The following is a 26147-nucleotide window of genomic DNA, read 5'->3' as shown; positions in this document are numbered from 1 at the left end:
TGTGGACCCAAGGGACAGTTAATGGCATAAGATAATGGGTGGCCAGGTTAAAGCCCAGGGCAGGGGTGACTCAAAGGAGGAGGGAGGGACATTTGTGGGGGTGACTGTGAGGCATGAGTGCAAAAGGGCAACTGGTAGAGGGTGTGGGGAGCTGCAAGGTGTGTTGCCCTGAGGACCTCGTGCAAGAGAATGCTGAGCAAATCTGAGTGTCTGGCTTAACACCTGAAAGTGTTGTGACACTCACCTATCATGCCCTCCTAGGACCTACACCCTCTCGGTACACTGTCTCCAAGTTTGAGTAATCACACTCCTGCCTCTGACTTTTTTAGTCACTTCTATCCATGCCTGGTTGGTTGGAGAGATTGTCCTCCTCCTCCCATCCTTGGGAGAACTCACCTCACTGTGGTTCCTTAGATCCTGCGGCAGGACCTCCCTGACTGAGAGGCTCAGGGCAAGGGGCGGGGAGGAGGCAGCTTTCTCAGTTATTTCTATTCCTGTGATCGCTACAGGCTGAAAAATCTAAGGCTGGTGAGCTTGGTCTCTTCAGTAAGAAACCCTTCCTTTTACAGAATGGACATGTGATTCCCCCCCACCCCCCCCCACACCTCCGTAATTGATCAGAGAGCCTGGAGGCAGGATGACAATTGGTTTGTTCTGGTAAAGAGCAGAAAGTTGAGTTCCATACCCAAAAATAAACCTGCCATTGAGACAGGGACTAAGGAGGTAGGATTCTGTCTGGGGCTTTCTGGTAGGGCCCAGAAGAGCATGCCTTCTCATTCTAGCCCACCTTTATATAATTCAAATTCAAATTCATCTGGCTGGCCTTGATCTTGCCTGCATCAAGTTCTACTGGGCCAGGGACTGTGTGTGACTTGCACAATCCTGAGCAAAAATTGTGTTGAGGTCCAAGTGTCATTAGACTTATTTTGTGTACTCATGCAGTCTAAGATTGCCAGAGGCTACCTCCTCCAACACCTGAAACCCAGGAGTCAAAACGGTGGTGGGTGGAAGCAGGGTGCAAACATGGAGGTGAAGATGCTGCCCCAATTTTATCCTCTTGTCCACCCAATTCTTGTTGGACAAGGCAAGGGAATTAAATAGAGACAAATGTCTCAAGAATAAAAATACAGTTCAAGCAAATCATAAACAAAATCCAAATAAAACTACTTCATTGACAATTTTATATCCCAACCATATCCCAGGCTTCTCAGAGACAATTAGGCTTTAGCTGAAGACATAAATAAAGACATAGGGCCCAATTTTAACTCTGAGTGAATGGATCTTGAGTGAGTTAAAATCGGGCCCTAAGTCAATTGTTTTAGGTAAGTTTGGCAAATGTATTTTTGAAATATGTGATTTAAGTTTTCTTTAAATTGGAAATGCTACTTTTAGCTACCGAAAAAGAAAAATGGCTGACAAAAGTGTCTTTCAAGGAATTTTTTGAAGCAATTCTTTCAGCTCCTCATCTCCTTTCACACTTGGATGATTTTGCTGACTGGTCAAGCTTGTGTTCCAGTTTTTTTAAATTTTGAGCCCTGGATGTTTCAGATTGAGGAAGGAAATTTGTAGACAAAAGATTATTGAAAAAACTCAGAGCATTTTGATTGGTAATCTTCCTGCTTTTTTATTGGTAGATTTTCATAATTTAGATTTGTTTCTATATATTAGCACCACCAGTACGTTATATGCCAAAATGTCTTGTTTCAGATCCAATACCCTCAGTATCATAAGATTTTGAAGAAATAGGTTTTAAAAATCAGGACTGTAATATATGGTGTCATCAGATGATGCCCAGAAGCCTGTACAACCTCTCTTTTGCTTTGTGCTATTATCTAAACTCATTAATTAACTCACAGCTGTATTACTCTCAAACATCAATAGTTTTGTTTGTAACAAGTTGATTTTCTCCCAAGCAAAGGAGAATCTGGTGAGAGCTGTATCTATATTTATGATTGCATTTCCTTTAACATTAATCAAATAAATGAGACTTTCAACTTTTGGAATCATGCCCATGTCTGTTATTTTGCTTCCCAGTTCCCTTTTGAAAATAATATTCTACTTCATACAGCAATCCCATCCTAGGAAGTAAAGTGCCAAGCCATTCTTTCGCAGTGGCCTAGAGTAGTCTGAGTTCTTGGAGAGTGACCCTGATAGAGGCTCTTTGCATTGCTCTTCCACTTTCACATTGGAAGTTTGCCTCCTGTCTTCACATGCTGACTGAACCTACAAGGAGAGATTATTCCAAAGGCATTTCCTCCAAGAAAGAACTAGGCAGTACAAATGACTTAAACTGGGGAGTTTTTGATTGCATCACACCACAATATTATAAGGATTATTTTGAGATCTTGTGACTGTGCTTGAATTAAGACAGTTGGAAGTATACAGGAGAACTATAACAGGCTGAGAGCTATTTTTTCCCCTTTTACTCAATTCGTAACTTAGAACTGAAAACATCAGACACAAACTTGGCAATATAGGGGAGACTGACAGCCACAGAGAGATAAAAATGCATCTTTTCTGCAGCATATCGATCTGATACTAGAACCTAATTTATGACAGATGTCTGCAACAGTACAAGGGAGTTTTCCCAGTCAGACGTACACCAAGATCGAGCACAAGGCAGCAACAAATTCTGCAATTAGACAGTTCAGCAGAACTGAGGTTTAGACTTTCATCCAGTCAGAAAATGGAAATTTGCCAATGAGATGCAGGAGGGGGAAGGCAACTTGAGCAGCACAGATTTGATGGGTGCACAGAAAGAAATGTCCTCTCACTGGTGGAGCAATAAATCAGTGGTTTCTTATAGCATTGGAATTTATCGAAAGACTGGGTTTGTCTCTGGTTCCATTTCTATGACTAGCTATTTTCTACATTCACTTTGTTTACTGTGAGCCATCTACACATAAAGTGCATAATTAATATCATTTGAACACACACCACAAACTTTATTAGTAACAGCCATCATGCTGGGAAGGCAACTGTGCATGGTCAATCACACAACAGCTGAATGCTGCCGATGCTCCATGTGGCTCCAAGTTGTAATTTAATGCACCACCCTCCAAGTCTACCAACAAGAATTAATGTACAACCCAGACTTCTGTACAAAAAGGAGGAAGAATAGAGGGTAAATGTCCTCCTATCAGCACAAAGCATTGCATGTTAGGAGCACATGTCAGAATATCAGAATTCCCAGAGGATACCAAAAATGGAAAATTACCCCTCATTTCCATTTGCCACTTCTTTAGGTTCAGTGTACCAAAGAATTGAACAAATTCTAGGTTGACACTCCAGTGTAATACTCTACTTTCTACACAGAGCATATCGATCCATTAATGCATTACTTGTTTGTCTAGACTTCTCATTTAAAGCGTTTCACTAAGTGAGTGATACTCTATTCATTTATGACATCAACTGGAGAGAGGAGTTTCACTGCTGGATAAAACTGACCATTTCTCCAGTTTCAGCACTGTGCCAGTATTAAGTGTCACCAATCCAAGTAATACTGAGTCCAGATAATAAAACATCCTCTATGCTGCCACAACAAGGTTTCAGAACCTCAAAAATGCATTGTTAATTGCACCAGTGTGAATTCTTCATTTCATACATCTGGAATTCTTGGGGCCACTCAGTGAGCTACTGCTAATTAATGTTGAAGTGGAGTAGTTTCTGCTGTGAACACTAGAAATGGAATAAGATTCCCAAAACTGATAAAATTTACCCATTCTGCACAGAAGACGTTTATCATGTCAGGCTGCTCAGGATTCAAACGCAAACCCCAAAACTGACAGGACATTGTTCTTACCCACTGTACCTTATTGTCTCTTCCCCTCCCTCCCCAGCTTCGTTTACACATCACCTCAAATTTACAGATACATGGAGGCCAAAATTTCCTCAGAGATGGCTTAGGTGCGGCAGGATAGGACTTTCTTCTACCCAAAGAATACCCTGCTGACTCCACATGTTGCACATGGTCAACCTCAATGAGATATTTTTGGCAGGATTCCCATCAGCATCAGCAAGCCTGACTGAGGAAAGGATTGAGGAATGGATGTGAAATCTTTGCTGCAGAATAGCTAGTTCCCCGTGAAGCAGGTGAATTAATTACACCCTCTTGGGTGGGAAGATTTAAATTTTAAATCTCTCCCTTTACCTGCCACAACAGTGCAGGACAAAATGCATTCCTAACAACCAGCAAGGTTTTTTTTAAAAATTCTTTCAATGGGATATAGACATCACTGGCAAGGCCAGTATTTATTGTCAATCCCTAATTGCCCTAGAGAAGATGGTAGTGAGCACCACCATCTGGTGCAGGTACATCTTAGGTGCTGTTAGGAAGACAGTTCCATGATTTTGATCCAGTGACAGTGAAGGAATACCTATCTAGTTCTAAGTCAGCATTGTGTGTGACTTGGAGGCAAACTGGCAGGTGGTGGTGTTCCCAGGCACCTGGTGCCCTTGTCTTTCTAGGTGGTAGAAGTTGTGGGTTTAGAAGGTGCTGTAGAAGGAGCCTTGGCGAGTTGCTGCCGTGCATCTTGTGGATGGTATGCACTGCTGCCACTATGTGTCAGTGGTGGAGAGAGTGAATGTTTAAGTTGGTGGATGGGGTCATCAAACGGGCTGCTTTGTCCAGGATGGCGCCGAGCTTCTTGAGTGTTGTTACAGCTGCACTCATTCAGTCAAGTGGAAAGTATTTCATCACACTCCTGCCTTGTGCCTTGTAGATGGTGTACAGGCTTTGAGAAGTCAGGAAGCGAGTTACTTGCCTCAGAATTTCCAGCCTCTCACCTGCTCTTGTTGTCACTGTATTTATATGGTTGGTTCAGTTCATTTTCTGGTTAAAATGTTATGGTAATAACAATGGAAAATACATCATAAATTAAATATATGGGCCTATCTTTGGATGAATGATATAAATTTGCTCTGAAGAAACTCTGAGGAAGAGTCATAAGGACTCAAAACGTTAACTCTGTCTTTTTCTCCACAGGTGCTGTCAGACCTGCTGAGTTTTTCCAGCATTTTTTGTTATTGTTTCAGATTTCCAGCATCTGCAGTATTTTGCCTTTAGATAAATTTGAGTCTTGTCTTACATATTCTGTCAGCCACAGCAGCGGTATTCATGCCTGTAAACAGTTTGAGCATCTTACGCTTAGGAACATGCCTGTAGTGCTCAATGTCTAACTGTACAATTGTGTAGTTCAGAAATGTGACAACAGTACCCCTTGTCCATTCACTTATTTTGCCTGTGCTTCTCTAATCTTTTTAAATTCAGACTGTGAGTGCACTTGATAAGATCTACGAATTGTTAAGCCATTTATTTAGTTGGAAATGACCATAAAGAGCAACAGCTTTAATCAAACTACTTAGTCCAATTGTGAGTAGTGTTCATGTTATCATATAAAATAATGAATATCCTACACATCACACAGCAATTGGTCACCTTGCTTAATCAAAATAATTTCTAATGTCAAAAGCGAAATACTGCAGATGCTGGAAATCTGAAACAAAGACAGAAAATGCTGGAAAAACTCAGCAGGTCTAACAGCATCTGTGGAGAGAAAAACAGAGTTAACGTTTCGAATCCCGTATGACTCTTCTTCAGAGCTCTTCTCTTCTTCTAATTTCTAATGACCCCAATGCATTCTAACTTTTTGCCCTTGCAGTTTTCTGCTTAAAAATGTAACACTTCTTGCAAATTCCTGTCTGTGCTTTTATCTCAGTTTTCAGAACCTGAAGGCAGTGGCCAATGTCAAACAATCCCTGCTAAGCACCCCGGACCAAGACTCTTCATCGGAGAAATGGATATGAAGGGTTTAGTGATTACCAGGGCATGCTAACAATTTGCTTATGATTTACAGCCTTTAGGAAAATAACTGCAAAACCTAGCTCATTATCATTTCAAGTCCTTTCCGTCAGTACCTTTTTCAAATTCTTGCAAGAATACACTGTAATTTAAAACATAACCCTTAAACCTAACAGTTATTTTTCAAAGTTCTTTGGTGGAATAAATAAAAGTAACCAAATATTGTCCTAAAACGTGATATAGGAGGTATTCGCTGAAGTAGAAATAGTGATGGGATGCAGGGAGACAGCACAATGACTTCCTGCCTAATTTCTGCCCAACCCAACAGTGTTATGCCAGGAAAACAGTGTAATTCCTGAAGAAACTGCCATTGACAGTTACTTCCACAGGCACCTGTTATGTTAATTACACCTAATCACATTCCCGTTGTTAAGACTAGAAAAGCATCAACGTATCATCATTTCAATTGTTACAGTCAACACGAGACATTAATCCAGGTTCAATGCTTATCTAATTTGTACTACACCATTGCAGAAATTAAGATAGGTTTTCTAAACAATGCAACTTCAGCAGATATTCAGTTCAATTTGGCTAAGGCTGACTTGGTCCATTGAACCTGGAGCAATTAAATTTGATTTCAAAATCAATAACATTGGCATGGCTCCACAACCTAGGAAATCAGGTTTGTTTTTAAGTCAATGATCCAGATAGGTTAACAGTAACATATACGTGGCTTTAATTATGACTTCTTATCTAGACGATCAGATGCAAAAGCAACAAGTTGGGCAAAATTGTAAAATACTGCAGTTGCTGGAACAGTGCCATTATTAACAAAGTAAACACCCTAAGGCAATTCATAGGAAATGGACTTTAAACAGTAATAAAAGACTTAGTAGAGATGATTGAAAGCATAATTAAAAAGATAGGTTTTGAGGACACTTTTAAAGGCAGTGTGGGAAGTAGAATGGCAGAGGAATAAAAGGAAGAAGTTGCAGAGAGTAAGGGCCAAGGTACTTGAAGACAAAGCAACTGATGGTGGAAGGACCAGCCAAAACTCAAAGACCAATGGGTGGGCTTGGAGTGAGACAGCAATGTGATTTGTAACTGAGAATGAGAAATCTGAATTAAACACATTGGGGGAATTCAGTCAATTGAGGGTGGTGAAGGTAGGGAAGGTAAAAGTGAGTTCATGTGTGACAGGTTAGGGTAGCGAAGTTTTGAATGAGTTGGAGCTTTGAGTGGAATTGAGGAGGCTGCACATTGGAAAAGATGAGTCTGGATGTAACAAAAAAAGATTTCAGTGGGGTAGGAAGTAAGGCAAGGGTGAAAGCAGATGTTGTGTAGGTGAAAGTTTTGATGATGTATTTGCAGTTTGGCGCAATGAATCAGGGTGAGGATGCAGTGAAAAGCCAATGAGAGAGATGGACTCAAGGCAAGTAGCAGAATTTTTGGCAGGAGCAGCATAATTCTTTCCAGTGTTCATTTGTTAAAAATTTGGATTCATTCACAATAATGTCAGTCAAACTGTCTGACAACATAAAGTTTTCAGTGGAGTTAAGGATGGTGGTGAGATATAGAGCTGGACGTTGTCAATTGTTGGAAATTGACCCAATGCCTACAGATAATATTGTTGAAAGGCAACAAGTAAACAAGGCAAACCAGAAAGCTAAAGTGGGAACCTTAGGATACTCTGGAGGTAACAAAGTTTGGCAGTAGCAAACCAAGAAACTATTTCTGCTGCTGTGGTAGGTATTTTTGGACAGGTAGCAAGGACAGTCCAGTGGAGTTCAAACAGTGGATGAGGATGGAGTGGTTGATCATGTCAAATGGGAGACACAGAGGACACCATGTAATAATGGTATACAGATGAAATAACAAAGTGTGTTATTGGTAATTTCAACCGGGTTGGTCTAGGTTCTATGAGCGGGGCAAGAACCTGACTGAAAGGAATTATGGATGAGGTGAGTACCTCATTGGGTGGTACCAATGAGTTCAAAAATTTGAGAGAATAAATAGAGGTTAGATATGCTCCTCCAACTGGAGAACATAAAGATGAGGGACAGCCTTTTGCAGAGAGGAATGATAATAGCAGTTTTGAAGAGGTGTGGGGAATAGCTCCTGTGCAAAAGGAAACATTAGCAATATTAGAAAACATTTGGGCCAGGAAACTTGGGTGAGTGATCACTAGTTCAATGGAGAAGAAATCAGGAGAGCCACAGTTTGGTTTCAGAGGAGATGAATCTTGCGACTTCTAGAAAAAGAAGGTGGACAACAAAGTCATAATAAATCACAGTTGGAGTGAGGATGCTGTGGGGAGGGGAGAGGAGGTAGTGGAGGCTTAGTTCCAATAGCTCCAACGTTTGAGAAGAGAAGATCCCTAACCTACTTGTACTTGATCCAGGGAATAGGGGTTTACTCGGAGCTATATGCTATATAGCCATAAGTAATTCCTGGAACCATAAGTAACTCTTTCGAGTATAAACACATTTCCATCTGTTTCAGATGAAGTTATATTGTTTCATAGTTTGCCATTGTGAGATTTGAACTCTTGATACTCTTTTGAGTAAACCTGTTTCCATCTGTTTCAGATGAAGTTACATTGTTTCATAGTTTGCCATTGTGAGATTTGAACTCTTGATCTTGGGGTTACAAACCCAATACCATAACCACTTGGCTATTTAGGCCAAGCAGCATTCTCATTGAAAGGCATAGCTAACGAGGCAGTGTCAATGATTGGTAGCACATGCCCTGTGGCTTGCATGTGCTGAAAGTTTTAGCTCTAATCTCTGACACATGTCAACATTCATCACTGCTAGACAGTTTCCATTGTCTGCAGCTGACCATTTTCACCTTACTTCTTTAGAAAGCTTTCTGTTTATAAGATGATTACCTGTATAACCATACCCCAACATGAGTTACTGCCTTCAGGAGAGAAGGCAAGAAAATTGAGGGTAGGGCGGAGAAATGGACCAAGGAAGAGGAAAGAAGATAAAATGTTATTAAGAGTATTATAAACAGAGTAAGGTACCAAATACTATTCACAAAATGTAGTAATTCATTACATTTGACTCCAAGTAGCCATTATAACTTCAAGCTTTCAAGTCATGAATAAAGTGAATGAGTTGCATTGTCTATTATAAATAGTTCTATCCACTATACCTCTTTATTTTCATTATACATCTTTATTCCTTGTGATGAGAATTTCAGTATTACTGCCATTTTTCGACGAAAATTCTACAAGAAAATAAAAGCATGTCAGGTGAGCTGCAATGCAACACAAGTGCCTTTTAACAACTGAAACAGGTTGAAATTCTACTGGAAAATAGATTGATTATTCTTTGAAATCTGAAGGGGAATTTCAACAGCAAACATTTTGAGATGCGTTATCTAGAGTAATAAGTTGTCAGTATTATTCCTGTAGGATCATGGGATCACTATTTTGCACAAAAGGATGCCACCTGGAATCATTTTACTGAGAAACTTGGCTGCAATGAAATCAGCAAATATTTAAAACAGAAGAGGCAAAGTGTGCATATTTTTCAGCAGCATAACTATGGTTTCCGCTGCAATGATTAAACCCACAGGCCACATATAAAAATCCAGATTCATAGAAACTATTACTTTACAGAATCACAGAATTGTTATGGTGCAGAAGGAGGCCATTCATGTCTGCACCGGCTCCCTGAGCATTTTAACTTAGTGCCAATCTCCTGCCTTTTCCCCATAACCCTGCACATTGTTTCTATTTAAATAATCATCCAATGCCCTCTTGAATTCCTCAATCGAACCTGCCTCCACCACACTTCCAGACAGTGCATTGCTGTGTGAAGAAAATTTCTTTCACCTCGCATTTGTTTCTTTTGTAAAACACTTTAAAACTATGCCCCCAGTTCTCGATCCGTTTACAAGCAGGAACAGTTTCTCCGTATCTACTCTGTCCCAACCACTCATGTTTTTGAAAATTTCTATTGTCTCCTCTTAGCCGTCTCCTCTCCAAGGAAAACAGTCCCAACTGCTCCAATCTTTCCTCATAACGGAAATGTCTCATCCCTGGAACCATTCACATTAACCTTTTCTGCATTCTCTCCAATGTGTTCACACCCTTCCTACAGTGTGGCACCCAGAACTGTACACAATACTCCAGCTGAGGTCTAACCAGTGTCTTATATAAGTTCATCAAAACCTCCCTGCTCTTCTACCCTATGCCCCGATTAATGAAGCCTAGAATATTATATGCTTTAGAAACAACACTCTATCTGCCACCTTTAATGACTCATGACAAATACACCTAGGCCTATATTATTAAAAATGTGTAAGTTACTTTACAATATAATTTTAAATAAAGCATTTGTTTATCTAGTTTCTTTTTGCTACTTCTTAAGCTGGTCTTAAAAAAATTAAAGTGAGCTTTTCTGATTCAATTCTACTTTATGATAGCACTGGGTCTGTGGATAGAGAAAACCTGTTTGGCCCACACTCATTCCATTTTGTAGATTAGAAAGATGTTGTAACTTAAACACATGATGTGATTAACATTATGATAATTCAAGGTTTTCAGCATTTGGAATTGTGGTCTCCAAGTATTCTTAAATTAAAAGTTACATTGATTATTAATATTGGGTACCAAGTTCCAAGCATTTACTTAATATCCATCTAGAGTTTTTAAGTTAAGGTATTTTTGTGGTGTAATGATGAAACAAAGTAACCATTTTATTCCTCCCAACCCAAAAAAGCTGATCAAATAGAAAAAAAATCAAAGTGCAATTTAGAAAACACCAATCTAAATTACTATTTTGAAGGTATTAAGTTTCCGCTTTCCAAATCTTATTCTGCTTTGAAACTCATGCTGTTTTGTGGTTTCTTTAGATCTTCATTTAACTATCTCTGCCAGCTCAATATGTTGTCAAATTTAGTTTTCAACAGCAAGTTTCTCAACTGAATACACATTAATGCTGGTCATTTTCCATTTTCCCTTCATTTCAGGTTTCCTAGTTTTCCCTTCAGGTGTGTTCGTGACACTGCCAAACATGTTGAGTATCACCTGTAAATCCTTCCAACATACACCAATGGCAGGTGGTGAGAGCGAGAGAGATTCCTGGTCAGCCATGCAATGGAAAGAAAATTGGCACAGCTACCATCACTATTCATAGCTCCAGGCTACACTATGTATATAAAAGTGCATGTTGTCACTGCAACTAGGACTCCTTGATGAGGTGGTGGTGGGCAGTGGTGCCAGTTAGCTCAGTTGGCTGGATGGCCAGTGTGGATCGGATTCGGCCTACAGCATGGAGTTCGACCCCTCTTCTGATTGGGGTGGTTTTGGGACCTTCCTCCTCACTCTACCTGTGATGGAGGTCACAGTGCTGTGGGTTGGACCTGCCTTCAGGCAGAGAACTGAACAAGAAGAAGCACCTCTCCCTTGATAGCAGTGGAATAAGTTCAGCTGCATTTTAACCCTTAGCTTCCAACATTTCACTATTTAAGACCATTAACCCATTCAGCCAAGATCATGGGGAGGCAGTGGCATAGTGGTATTGGCACTGGACTAGCAATCCAGAGACCCAGGGTACTGCTCTGGGACCCGGCTTCAAATAGTGGAATTTGAATTCAATAAAAAGTCTAATGATGACCATGAAGCCATTGCTGATTAATGTAAAAACCTATCCAGTTCACCAATGTCTTTTAGGGAAGGATATCTGCCATCTATCCTTATCTGGTCGGGCCTACATGTGACTCCAGACCCACAGCAATGTGGTTGACTCTTAAAATTAGGGATGGGCAACTAGCCAGTTAAACAAAAAAAAAAATCCATCCATAAAGGATCTACCATTTCTTATGCCCCTCTCCTCAAGATTCTGGTGTTAATTAAATGACTTTGAAGGTTTTACCCTTCACCATTGTAACCAGAATCCTATATGCCTATGACTCTTTACATAGAGAAGATCCTGGCATCAGTCTTAACTTTTCCCTTTCCTAGTTTGAACTTTATCCTACTGCCATGGTTTTATTTATTAGGAATTGTCCACCTGTTAATGGGTCAGCAATTGAGTATTAGGACAGTCCCACTCCTGAGAACAAATGGATCTTAGCTACAACATACAATATTTACCTTCAGAATATGAAGCTGCTGATGGATCCGCCATGTCTTCTCATCAAGATCTTGATCCTCCACTGTAAAGGAACCTACATACTGCAGGAATAATTCCACAGATAAACCACAGCTTTCACAATGCAGCCTTGAAATATTACTCAGCATTTGTTACCAAAACCCTAAGTGGATCCAGTGATTAGTGACTAATTTTTAGATTATGTATAGTTTTACCACACACCATGAATAATTCCTCAGATACATCCCAGGCCTTTGCTAATTTTGCAGCATAACCAGTTGCTCAGTCGAAGTATTGAGGAATGACATGGCTCACCCACCCTCTTAAGGATAAACAGTTAAACCTCCATTCTGACCTCTTCTCAGCAATCCAAACACAAATGCAATTCCACATCCTATTAATCAAGTGCACTGATACTCCAAATTTCTTTCTCATTGTTTTGCTGTTAGGATAAAGCTCAAATATCCCCAGGTGCCCCTTCATAAAAGTGAAATTACAGTTGGAACATCTCAACCCATTTAAATACACCTCAGCCAAGCATATGGGGTATTTTCTTGTTTCAATAAAGTATAGCACTACTGAGCAATGGATTATATTCATGTGAGTCATTAAATAGAGGCTACTTGAGTCATTCTTCTTCATATAAAATTTCAAAATTAATAAAAAAACTGTTGGCTGGAAAACGTAAATGTAAAAACTGTGTCATTAACATAAACATTCTACGAGTTACAGGACTTCAAAATAAAAAAATACATGATTCTACGTACCTTCTTTATAAAGTAGCCAAATTATGTTTCCACACTGCCAACACCCCCCCACCGCCGGCCACACCGTTCCCACACCTCCCCCCCCCCCCCCCCACACCCCCACACCACCACCACCACCACTAAAAAGTCTGCAGAGATGGCTCCCATAAATACAGGAGAATTATTATTCAGTTTCATTGGGTCAAATTTCATTCATCTGATTGTCCATTTCAATATTCAGATCGTAAAAGTAAAAGACAGGTCATGTTTTTTCCTCAAATGGGGATTAACCGTGAGCCTCTCAGCAGTCATTTCTGTCCCTTGAAATACTGGTAAACTAGGGTGGAAAGTCACATATAGTGCCATAAGCTGGTCAGCACCTAATAACTAATTTTCTTTCTTCCCAACCTCCATACTTTGCTGAACTGACCATCTTTGTGGAAGAGCCCAGTGATTATTAGCAGATTATTTGATCATAGAGGCCATTACAACCAAGCTGAGCCTTGTTTTCACCAGATATCCATACTCTATAACTGAAGTCACGGTGCTACAATAATCATAGAGTCAAAAAATGGTTACAGCACAGAAGGAGGCCATTCTGCCCATTGTGTCCATGCTGGCTCTCTACAAGAGTAATTTGCCTAGTGCCACTCCCCCACCTTTTCCCCATAGACTTGCAAATTTTTCCTTTTCAGATAATAATCCATTTCCCTTTTGAAAGCCATGATTGAATCTGCCTCCATCCCACCCCCATGTAATGCATTCAGGATCCTAACCACACGCACTGCAAAAAAGGTTTTTCTCATGTCATCATTGCTTCTTTTGTCAATTACTTTAAATGTGACCTCTGGTTCTTGATCCTTCCAACAATGGCAACAGTTTCTCTCTATATACTCTGTTCAGTCCTCTCAGGATTTTGAATACCTCTATTAAATCCCCTCTCAACCTTCTCTTCTCCAAGGAGAATAATCCCAGCTGCTCCAAATTATCTACAAAATTGAAGTTCCTCATTCCTAGAATCATTGTAATGGACCTTTTCTGTATCCTCTCTAATGCCTTCATATCCTTCCTAAAGTGCGATGCCCAGAAATGGACACAATACTCCTATGGAGGCCGAACCAGTGTTTCATACATGTTTATCAAAACTTCTATGCCATTGCATCAAGCCCAGGATCCCATACACTTATTATTCGTTCTCTCAACCTGTGCTGCCACCTTCAATGATTTGTGAATATATACCCCCAAGACCTTCTGCTCCTGCACCCGCTTTAGAATTGTTGCTCTTTATTTTATATTGTCTCTCAACATTCTTCCTACCAATAAATCACTCCACACTTCTCTGCATTAAATTTCACCTGGCACTTGTCTGCCCGTTCCATCAACCTGCCAATGTCCTTTTGAAGTTTAACACTATCCTCTTCACAGTTCACCATACTTCCAAGTTCCACGTCACCCACAAATTTTGAAATTGTGCCCTGTACACCAAAGTGTTTGTCATTTATATCAGAAAGAGCTGGGTTCCTAACACAGACCTCCAAGGAACTCCATTATAAATCTTCTTCCAGTGCGAAAAATAACCATTCACCAGGACTCTCTAATTAGGAAGAGAAAACCTGACTAATATTTGCCCTTTGAGGCCCATAGGTGACAGAGATCAGTTAGAATTGTACCAATCCTAATGGTGTTCTGGCCAAGATCAGCACAGATCATGAACTAAGCAACATGTCTGGAAAGGAAGGTTAGTGCTGTAACACAGGGGTTCAAAATCATGATGGGGCTAGATAGAGTAGATAGGGAGAAACTGTTCCCGCTCATAAAGGGATCGGGAATAAGAGGATTTAATAACAGATTTAAAGTGATTTGCAAAAGAAGCAAATGTAATGTGAGAAAAAACTTTTTATACACAGTGAGTGGTTCAAGTTTGGAATGCACTGCCTGGAAGTGTGGTGGAGGCATTCAAGAGGGCGTTAGATGATTATTTGAATTCAAACAATGTGCAAGGGTACAGGGAAAAGGCAAGAGAATGTGCTCATTTGGAGAGCCAGTGCAGACACTATTGACCAAATAACCTCTTTCTGCACTGTAACAATTCTGTGATTCTGTGGTCAAGTGGGAGGATGATAGAGTTATGATTGAGGAGGATCTAAGGAGAGCTGAGAAAGATGTATGAAAGTAGATACATTGGAGAAGCTGGGGTTGTTCTCCTTGGAGAAGAGGTTGAGAGGAGATTTGTTAGAGATATTCAAAATCATGAAGGGGACAGAGTAAATAGGGAGAAACTCTTTATATTGGCGGAAGGGTTGAGAACCAGAGGACACTGATTAAAGGTGAATGGCAGAAGAACCAACAATGACATGAGGAAAATCTTTTTTATGCAGTGAGTAGTTAAAATCTGGAATGCACTGCTTGAGTGTGTGATAGAGCCAGATTCAAAATTGGCTTTTAAAAGGGAATTGGATAAGCACCTGAAGAGAAAGGAATTGCAGGGCTACAGGGAAAAGGTGAGGGAATGGCACTAGCTAAGTTGCTCTTGCAGAGTCAGCACAGACTTGACAGGTCAAATCGCCTCCTCTGCGTTGAGTCATTCTATGAGTTTTAAGTAGGAAGTCTTGCTAATTGCCTGTGTGTAGGGCTCACCTTTGTTTGGAGCAAGAACTGGAGAAAATTAAGGGAGATAACTGAAGATAATGGAGGTAGTTTTTGAAGAGCCGTTTGAAGTTGGGAAGAATGTAATAGACCATGGACGGGGAAGAGAACTGAACCTTTTAACCTACATCTTAATTTTCAACTTATTTATCTGAGACCAATGCAGCCAAACTGAATTAGTTACAAGGACACGCTTGAGAAACTGGAAGATCTGATAGAGATGTTCAAAATGAGGGAGGTTTTGAGAAGTTAATTAGGAAGATTATTTCCACTGGTCTGAATTGGTAATTGGAAGACAAAAATATAAGATCAATAACAGGATAAAGGGAGAGGTTATTATTTTAGGCAATACACTTTTCCCGTCAGAAATGGTGGGAGCAGACTCCATAATAGCTTTTAATAAGGGAGTGGATAAATATTGAATAATTAAAATGTAAAAGACTTTGGGGAAAACCAGGGGAAAGAGGCTCTTTGGGGGCAGCAGATTTGGATGCAATGGAACGAATGGCCTCCTTCTGTGCTGAAAAACGCTGGTTTTATTTATTTCTAATGCAGTCAAAACATCACCAACGTCCGATTCCAATCCATTTCGTGTCATGGGGAGGGGGAACTGATGAAACTGAATAAGAATTCTATCTTTATGGTGGAGGAAAAAGTAACATTGTAATCCGTCCCCGTGGTATCGAAACCAAACTGGGCACTCAACTCTGGAAATGTGATTAGTCTCGAAGAGCCTCACGAACAGTTTCCAGTAGCAATTCTCTATTTTTCTTGGTAGCTTGATAGTTTTCCATTACGGACACGTCATTCTTTTGGATGCTCAGCACTGTTCATGCTTATCCTTTCAGTCGCAGGATGTGAGTAACGTGCGATGGGGAGAGTTTGTTGTAAGACATGAAACATTCATGACATGTTGCGACTTAAAGAAACGATGGCGGGGGGTGTGAAAACATAATGCGCCAGAACACGGGCAACACAGACAAATCCACAAACCCCACCCCACATCCAAAAGGGAATCTCACCTCCCTGCTTTGGCTCATGCATGGATTTTTTTCGACAGTTGTTCAGCAGGAGGTCTAGTTATTTTAAAAAAAAATACAATTATCAAGTTCGTAGCGAAAATAGCCGCTGCTTGCATGCTAAAATACAGACATGGGAAATATGAAACATCCCTACCAATATTTCTTATTGCATTCCGCACTGGGTAGCCTGATGCACCGCAACCATATATAACACGAGGCGGATGAAGTGCACAGTAAGATAAGCTCTGGTTTGAATGGCTAGTACATACCTCTACGAACTTGGTCCTGCTTCTGGATTTCTTGTCCGGAGAGCGGCTCTTGGCCATCACGGCAGAGTGTAAGCCGAAGGGACGGGGGAGGGGAGCGGGGGGCGGGTAGGTGGTTTGATGTTGCGGAAAACTCCGAGGGTTTAAACTTGGGAGTAAGTTTGGAAGCGGGGGTGTGAGGGTGAGGATGAGCGTCGGGCTCCAGAGGGTTTCGAGGTCTGAAGCTGCCGTGGGGGGTGGGGTCAGCTGGATGCCAGCACCGAGTGGATTTCCACGGGCAAAGCTCCACCTGGTCCTTCTCTGCCTATAGTGCCTGTGTTGACATCAGTGCTCACAGAGGCGTGCGTACTGTGCCGGAAATGGTTCTCTTTTATGCCAATGTTATTTCCACAGCTCCCAATGTGCAGAACCAGGCAGGGGGCGGGTGGAAGTGTTAAGAAGGCGTCTCCCTTCACCGTTACAGGATCCTGGCTTTAAACCCTGACATTGTGCATGAAGTTTCGTTTTCTGTTCTAGGAAATTTGATCATTCCATTGCCGACAACTATTACTCCAGGCATTTTAAAAAAACCAAAAGTATCAATTCGCCCACCCTGTGAAATGTCTGTCAGCAACAAGCTAACATTACTAGAATTCTCTTAAAGGCTTAAAGAAATTGGCTCTGTTCTATTCAAATGAATGACCTGAGTACTTAGATTCCTATTTCAGCATTTTTATTATCTTTACTTTTTAAATAATTAATAGCTGCTAGTTTACATTCTGCATTCACAATGTTCCGTGATGCTTTCTTACTCTAACTCGCCTTTGCGAAAGATCTTGTCTTTGTTAAGCAATAGAATGGTTGCTCTTACTCAGAATTGTCCTCTCGTGCCTTAAATTTACGTGCCTCCAATGTACTCTCCCTCCAGTCGTCACCTCACACTTCCTTCTCACTTATTCTTTGCAAACGCCTCAAAACGTTTTTTTAACCTCACTCTGAATTGCTTTCCTCACAGATTACAATCTTGAAAACTCAGACTTTTCATCACATAAACACTCCGTCTGTATTTACTTCAACTCTCCTGCTTCCTTCAACGTTCTGTGTCGTGAACCTTGATTTCTCTGCAAGTCACATATCTACTGGTACAGTAAATGTGGTGTGGATGACCTATTTGTTTGGAGACCTACAAATGAACCAGGGGTAGGCCATCCAACCCCTCCAGTCTGTTCTACCATTCAACTAAATCACGGGTGATCTGTATTTCAAATCCATTTGCCTGAATATAAAATGGTGACCCTGGGAAACTCCAGGTTGGATCAGAGCTACAGAGATTTTCCTAAGGAACCAAACAATTGTAAGTAAAAAATGAGATTCTCAGCATGGGCCCTCACACCTTACAGCCAATGCCCCAGACTCCTCCGTCACCATCCCTGGACATCCCTTGGTGGTGGCAGTGATTTATTGTCAGGTGGGAGTGGAATCCTCAATATTGATTCCAGGCCTCTTGAAGTCTTACGGTGCCAAGTTAAACAAAGACAAGGAAACCTCCTGCTGATTACCTTACCACGTACTGCCCTCCCTCAGCTGATGAATTAGTGCTCTTTCATCATACACCATCTGGAAGAAGCACTGAGAGTAGCAAGGGCACAGAATATACTCTGGGTGGAGCTCTTCAATGCCCATCATCAAGAGTGTCTTGTAGCACACTACTGACTGAGCTAGCTGAGTTCTGAAGGACATATCTGCCAGACTGAGCCTGTGGCAGGTAGTGATAGAACTAACAAGAGGGAAAAACCTACTTGAACTTGTCCTTGCCAATCTACCTGTTGCAAACACATCTGTCCATGACAGTATTGTTAGAAGTGACCACTGTGCAGGTCTTGTGGAGACAAAATCCCATCTTCACACTAAGGATACCCTCCATTGTGTTGTGTGGCATACTATTGTACGAAATGGATTAGATTCAGAACTGATCCAGCAGCTCAGAACTAGACCTTATGAGGCACTGTGGACCATCAGCAACAGCATATCCCTCACTCTATTATAAAGGGTTGATCCCTTTATAACCCTTGTTAAATGAGGTGCAGGAGAACGTACCCAGAGCAGCACCAGACATTCATAAAGATTAGGTGCCAACCTGATAAAGCTACAACACAGGACTCCATGCACGCTGAGCAGCGGAAACAGCTTCAATAGTGCAAATTGACACCACAACCAATGGTCAAAGCTCTGCAGTCCTGCCACATCCAATTGTGAATGATGGTGGACAATTAAACAACTGACCAGAGGAGGAGGCTTCAAAAACTTCCCAATCCTCACTGAGGATTGTTCTTGTAAACCCCATTGAGCATAGGCTCAACCTTTCCTCATTAGACAGCTTCTCTCATCCAAGCAATCAATCTTGGGAAATGAACTGCCTCCTATGCAAGTATATCCCTTACTAAATAAGGAGAGAAAAATTGTATGCAGTACTCCAGGTGTGGTCTCACCAATGCTCCAAACACTTCCCTTTTATATTCCAACGTCCTTGCAATTAAGGCCATCATTCCATTTGTCTTCCTAATTACTTGCTGTACCTACATGCTAACATTTTGTGATTCATGTATGAGGACATCCTGATTCCTCTGTACTACAGCATTCTGCGGTCTCTCTCTATTTAAATAATATTCTGCTTTTCTATTCTTAACACAAAGTGGACAACCTCACATTTCCCCAGATTAAATTCCATCTACCTAGTTTTTGTCCACTCAATTCCTAGTTTTTGTCCACTCAATTAACATATCTGTATCTCTTTGCAGACTCTTTGTATCCTTCTCACAACTTGCTTTCTTTTTATGTTTGTACCATCAGCAAATTTGGCTACAACAAACTCAGTCCCTTCTTCCAAGGCATTAGTATAGATTGTACTGATCCCTGTGGCACCCCACCAGTTATAGTTTGCCAACCTGAAAATGACCCATTTAGCTGACACCTGTTAGCTTCCCATTAGTTAACCTGCTAACTATCCATGCTAATATATCACCCCTGAACACCATGAGGTCTTATCTTGTGTGGCACCTTTTATGTGGCATCTTATTGAATGCCTTTTGGAAATCCAAATACATTGCATCTACAAGTTCCCATTTATCCACCCTACTTCTTACAATCTCAAAGAACTCTAATACATTTGTAAAACCAATTTGCCTTTCATGAAACCCTGTTGACTCTGCTTGATTGCATTATGATTTTCTAAATCTCCTGCTGCTACTCATGGATTCCAGCATTTTCCCAATGGCAGATTTTAGGCTAATTGACCTATACTTCCCTGCTTTCTGGCTCCCTCTTTTAAATAGAGATGTTATAGTTTCAGTTTTCTCATCCGCTGGACCTTTCCAGAATCCATGGAATTTTGGAAGATTACAACCATTGCATCCACTATCTCTGCAGCCACTCCTGGGTGCAGGCCATCATGTCCAAGGGACTTGTCAGGCCTCACTTCCATTAGTTTATCTAGTACAGGCTTGTCCAATCTTTTCTTGTACACATTTCCATTTTTTTTCTCACTCAAGGGGCCGAGGAGCAAATTTCAGTAAGATAAGGTTTGTCACAACATTAATTATGATTTTCGAAAGAAAAATGAGCTGTGAACAAACGAAACAACTTGCTGAGCAAAAATAAAGCAATGTCAAAGCAATAAATTGATAATTAAACAAAGAGTAATGAATAAAGATGACCATTAGAGTGTGAGAGGGTGAGAGTGTGCATATCCAGCTCACTTCCAGTCTCAGGGTGCTCACTCACTCACCCCCACCGATTATGAGAGTGGGAAAGAGTATGTGTTGGTGTGTGGCACTGAGGGTGAATGAGAATCCTGAGATTGGGAGTGAGCCAGACACACACACACATGCTCACACGTGCTCGCTCTCTCTCACTCACATACATTCCTCACACTGTCTTTGGCTAGAATTTTCCAGCCCCGTTGTGGCAGGACCTGCTGCAGGAGATTTGGCTGCCCAGCCAAAAGTCCATTGACTTTTGGTGGGACCAGATAATCCTGGTGGTGGGTGGGGCTGGAAAACCCCGTCCTCTTACACACATACACACATATTCTCTCCCACACACACACTCGCTCTCTCTCTCACACACACTCACTCACTCTCTCACACACTCACTTACTCTCTCTCTCACATACTCACTCTCTCACACTCACACACTCACTCTCTCACACTCACTCACTCTCTCACACACACTCTCTCACACACTCACTCTCTTTCTCTCACACACTCACACTCACTCACTCTTTCACACTCACTCACTCTCACACACTCACTCTCTCTCTCACAGTCACTCATTCCCTTTCACTCACTCTCTCTCACACGCTCACTCTCTCAAACACATACACTCACTCACTCTCACACACTCACTCACTTTTACACAAACACATACTCACTCATTTTCACACACACTCACTCTCTCTCTCACACACACTCACACTCACTCATTTTCTCTCACACACTCACACTCACACACTCACTCTCTCTTTTACACACTCACACTCTCACTCACTCTCTCTCACACATTCACTCATTCTCTCTCACACTCATTCTCACATACACTCACACACATACACTCACTCACTCTCTCTCATACACTCACTCTCTCACACATGCTCACTCACTCTCTCACACACACTCACTCTCTCTCACTCACATACATGCACGCATATACACACACACATTCTCTCTCACACACTCATTCACTCACACACACTCACTCACTCACTCACACACACTCACTCACTCACACTTTCTCACACACACACTCTCACACTCTCTCACACACACACACTCACAAAGACTCTGTCTCTTACACACATACACACAGATGCTCTCTCACACATGCATGCACACACACACTCTCTCTGTCTGACACACACCCACTCACTCTCATTCACAATATTCCAAGTATTTCATGAGCTGAAAATATTCATTTGCAATACGAAAACCCAATGAGGTGCATGCATGTTCATTGTTCCATTTCTATATTTTTTTGTGCAAAATGAAATTACACAGGTGACATCACTAACAATGTATGGAGAATTTCCATGTGTTGAACCACACATAAGGAATCAACAAACAGGAAGGGATGCGACTGAGACCACGGCCGCCTGGATCCCTAATACTAGTGCATGCTTGGTGCAAAATGCCTGCGCGGCCAATCCTGGTTTTGCTGTAGCTTTCCCCTCTGGCCCTCTCAGTCAGCCTATTTCTACATTGATATGAGCTTCTTAAAGAAAGGAATTGGCATTAAAGCAGCTAGCCAGTGATCTACACTGCTGCCTGACTTCACACAGCTGGTGTTACTGAAAGCTGGTGAATAGGGAGAATCGGAAAAAGATCCATGGAGTGAAAGGGGAGGTGCAGGTGGTAGAGCCGAATGGAGGAGCTCCCAGCTCAGCTGTGCACAACAGGCAACGGAAAGCTGAGCCTGAGCAGAAAATCATCTGGAAAAACCTTGCCTTGATGAGCCTGCTGCAGCTCAGCTGCACCTCACCCACCCCTGCTCATTCACCCAATCATCTTCAGTCACTCACCCACCCAGACCCCCTCCCCGCACCCTCACTCCAATCCTCACTCACCCACCCCCACTCATCCGCCCTCACCCACTCAACCGGCCTCTCTCACTCACTTATTCATTCATTCAATCAGCTTGCAGGGGATGGTGCAATGAGAAGTGAAGAGAGACTTGGAGCGAGGCCTGAGACTTAGCAGTGCCCAAAAGCGGGTATGTGCTGGGGGGGAGGGGTGTGGGTGCAAGAGCCGGAGGAAAGTGCAAACAGCTGGGGGAAATAGCAGAGAGGCAAGGAATAGTGGGGAGACCCTGTGGGGTGGGGGGAGCCAGGGAAAATCATGCAGAGCCAGGGGTTGTGGGTGGGGGGGGGGGGGGGGGTTGCGGAGGGGAGAGCTGGGGCCCCACTGTCTCTTGGGCCCCTTTCTCTCTCTCTCTCTCTCTCCCTCTCCCCCTATCCCTCCCCCTCCTGAATTCCTCTCCCTTTCCTTCCACATACTCAACTGTCGGTGTTTGCTGCTCCTCCAATGACTGGCTGTTTTTCTCCCACATTTGCTGCTGATAAGCTCATGATCCCTCTGGACCTCAGAGTTCTGCAATCTCTCTTCATTTGAATAATATGCTGCTTTTCTATTCTTCCTGCTAAAGTGGACAAGTTCACATTTTCCTACGTTATACTCCATCTTCAAATTTTTGCCCATTCACTTAACCTATCTATATCCCTTTGCAGACTCCTTATGTCCTCTTCACAACTTACTTTCCTGCTTATCTTTGTGTCATCAGCAAATATAGCACACCATACATTCAGTCCACTCATCCAAATCATTGACATAAATTGTAAATAGTTGAAGCCCCAGCACTGATCCCCATGGCGCTCCACTCGTCACATCCTGCCAACCTGATAATGAACCATTTATGTCTACTCGCTGTTTTCTGTTAGCTACCAACCCTCTATCCATGCTAGTATCTTACTCGCTACACTGTGAGCTCTTAATGTTCCTCGTAATCTTTAATGTGGCATCTTTATCTACGTTGCTTGTTACTTCCTCAAAGAACTCCAATAAGTTGATCAAACATGATTTCTCTTTCATAAAACCATGTTGACTCTGTTTGATTGCACTGAGATTTTCTAAGTGCCCTGCTATAATGCCTTAATAATAGATTCCAGTAATTTCCATACAACAGAATTAAGCTAATTGGCCTGTAGTTTCCTGCTTTCTGTTACCCTCCTTTCTTGAATAGAGGAATTACATTCACTATTTTTCAATCTGATGGGACCTTTCCAGAATCTAGGGAATTTTGGAAAATTAAAACCGATGCACCTACTATCTCAGCAGCTACTTCTTTTAGGGCTCTAGGATGAGGTCCATCAGGACCTGACGATTTGTCAGCTTTTAATTTTAATAATTTTCCTATACCCTTTCCCCATCTTAAGGGGTTTGACTGCCTCCTGGTACAAAGTGTCCAAATATTTCTCCCCTCCCTGATGCATTGCAATAACTGAGCTTCCAGCCCAATGGCTCTGAGCCGAAGCTCCTCAAGCCATAGACAATTACTGCAAATATGCATTCAGGATTGTCCACATTCTGCAGTCACAATACATCACCTGCCCTGCCATCTTTATTACCTGTTAATTTTTTTTAAAAAAAACTAATTCATAATTAAACACTGCGACTTGCAATAACTTGCTAAATACTGCTAGTAAACCTAACTACAACTAATAAAACTGTAATTACTAATAAATTAGACAGATTTTGAAGATAAACAAGCAAAATATCCACCAACCAATTACTTACCTGTTTTCCTGTAATGTCATACTTTGATTTTTCTCTTGAATAACTCTTCCAGGGGCTGCTGTCTGCCTCCAGGTCCTCTTTTCACCCACTCTTCTAGGTTTCTTTATTCTTTCATGGGATTTGGACATTGTTGGCAAGGCCAGCACTTGTTGCCCATCCCTAGTTGTCCTTGAGCTGAATGGTTTGGTTGGCCATTTCAGAGGGCAGTAAAGAGTCAACCACATTACTGTAGACCAGTATGTAGAGCCAGATAAGGTAAGGATAGCAGATTTCTTTTCCCAAATGACATTAGTAAACCAGATGGGTTTTTGTGACAATTGATGATAGTTTCATGGTCACCATTACTGAAGCAAGCTTTATATTCCAGATTTATTAACTGCCATGGTGGAATTTGAACCCGTATCTCCAGAGTATTAGCCTGGCTCTCTGGATTACGAACCCAACAACATTACCGCTTTGCAACAGTGTCCCCAGTGATAATGCCCATCTTCTAGATGGTGATTACTGCCTGCAGGTCCTCTTTTCGCCCACTCTTCTATGTGCTGCTGACTGCCTCTGGGTTGTCTTTTGACCCGCTTCTACATCAAAGCAGCATCTGACCGAGGGTGGCATCAAGGAACCCTAGTAAAATTGAAATCAATGGGAATTGGGGTAAAAGCCTCCACTGGTTGATGTCATATTTAATTCAAAGGAAGATGGTTGTAGTTGTTGGAAGCCAATCGTCACAGCCCCAGGATATGGCTACAGGAGTTGCTCAGTGTTTTAGGCCCAACTATCTTCAGCTGCTTCATCAATGACCTTCCCTCCATTATGAGGTTAGCAGTAGGAATGTTTGCTGATGATTGCACAATGTTTAGTACAAATCACAACTCCACAAATACTGAAGCAGTCCATGCCTGCATGCCATAAGACTTGAACAATATTCAGGCTCAGGCTGATGTGGCAAGTAACATTTGCATTACGCAAGTGCCAGGAAATGACCGTCTCCAACAAGAGAGAATCTAACCATCTCTTCTTGACATTCAATGGCATTACCATCACTTGAATCTCCTCAGATTAACATCCTGAGGATTATCATTGACTAGACACTTAACTGGACCAGTCATTTAATTACTGTGACCTGAAGAGCAGGTCAGAGGCTGTGAATTCTGCGGGGAGTAACTCACCTCCTGACTCCCCAAAGTCTGTCCACCATCTACAAGGCACAAGTCAAGGGTGTGATGGAATACATACATAATGAGACTTGGCAGAGAGCCCCAACAACTATTTTAATAATAGAACACCTGCTCCTCAGAGGAAACATTGTTTGATCTCCTGTTTACACAAGTTAAGTGGTTTCAAGGGTTTGTGTTTTGTGGATTTTGAAACTTCAAAGGGTCTGGATGGTTGACATTTTATTTGCTTGTAGGTCAGATTGTTTCTCAAACATAGGAGAAAGTTCTCAATTATTGGCTTCTTTTCAAGGGATTTTTTTTTTTACACATTCCACTTTACACTATAGGGTTCATTGGTTCTAGAAAATGTACAATAGGTTAATGGACATGGAAGTGCCGTAGTTTGGCATAGGGGGCATGAGGGTCCATAGGGGGTGGGTGGAAGGAAGAACTTGGTAGTGGGCATGAGAGGACATGGGGATGGGTGGAAGGGCAAAGCTTGCCATAGGAGGCATGAGGGGGCATGGGGGTGGATGAGGGGGTGTAACTTGGCATAGGGGGCATGAGAGGGACCTTTTGAACTTACCTTTTAAAAGATCCCCTCATGCACATTAGGATTCACAACTCTACCAAGGAGCCATGACCACAACTCTTTAAAAACCTCTCCCGATACCATGAAAATTGTGGAGGAATAGGAGATACGCAATGGAGCCAGCCAAGCCAGAACTGCTGGATGCGGGCTTTTAACAGGAAGGAATCTGCACTCCCCCTTTAAAGGCACTCCCAAAAATCACATAGCCCAGGAATGGGGTCCGAAAGCCCGGAATTGGGAACCATCCGCCATTTTTAAAGGACTCCCAAGTCAACCCGACTTGGTGAAACTCCAGGTCCCCAAATCAATTTGTAATTTCTTCATTTTCTTGAAGTTAACCATTTGAATTGATATAACTGACTACTGGTCCTCAGTATATCCAAATCCTCCCAGATCACATTGCACTTGATCATTCTGTGATCTCTATCACTCATGACTTTCATACCCTGTATATTTAAATCAGGATATATATTGTCACATGTGGCTTCCCTG

General features: G+C 41.8%; 1 protein-coding gene across 4 annotated transcripts in view; it reads right to left on the bottom strand.

Moving 5' to 3' along the window:
- The window catches only part of sh2d5 (SH2 domain containing 5), a 100741-nt gene extending 83842 nt beyond the window's left edge, over nt 1-16899 (bottom strand). For 2 of the 4 annotated variants that reach the window (XM_041205643.1, XM_041205645.1), the window contains exons 1-3: nt 16591-16899; nt 11910-11990; nt 8960-9034 (exon numbers count right to left, since the gene is read on the bottom strand). In XM_041205643.1, coding sequence (XP_041061577.1) covers nt 8960-9034; nt 11910-11990; nt 16591-16647 — 213 coding nt within the window. In that variant the 5' untranslated portion in view covers nt 16648-16899. Of the gene's footprint in view, nt 1-8959; nt 9035-11909; nt 11991-16005; nt 16087-16321; nt 16376-16590 lie in introns of those variants that run through there. The other 2 variants (XM_041205644.1, XM_041205646.1) reach the window with 2 other exon arrangements.
- Nucleotides 16900-26147: the final 9248 nt, after the last annotated feature.

The sequence above is a fragment of the Carcharodon carcharias genome, chromosome 15 (assembly GCF_017639515.1).
Source record: "Carcharodon carcharias isolate sCarCar2 chromosome 15, sCarCar2.pri, whole genome shotgun sequence".
NCBI classification, from domain to species: domain Eukaryota; kingdom Metazoa; phylum Chordata; class Chondrichthyes; order Lamniformes; family Lamnidae; genus Carcharodon; species Carcharodon carcharias.
The sequence above is the reverse complement of the archived record's forward strand: the minus strand, read 5'-3'. Positions and strand labels throughout refer to the sequence as shown.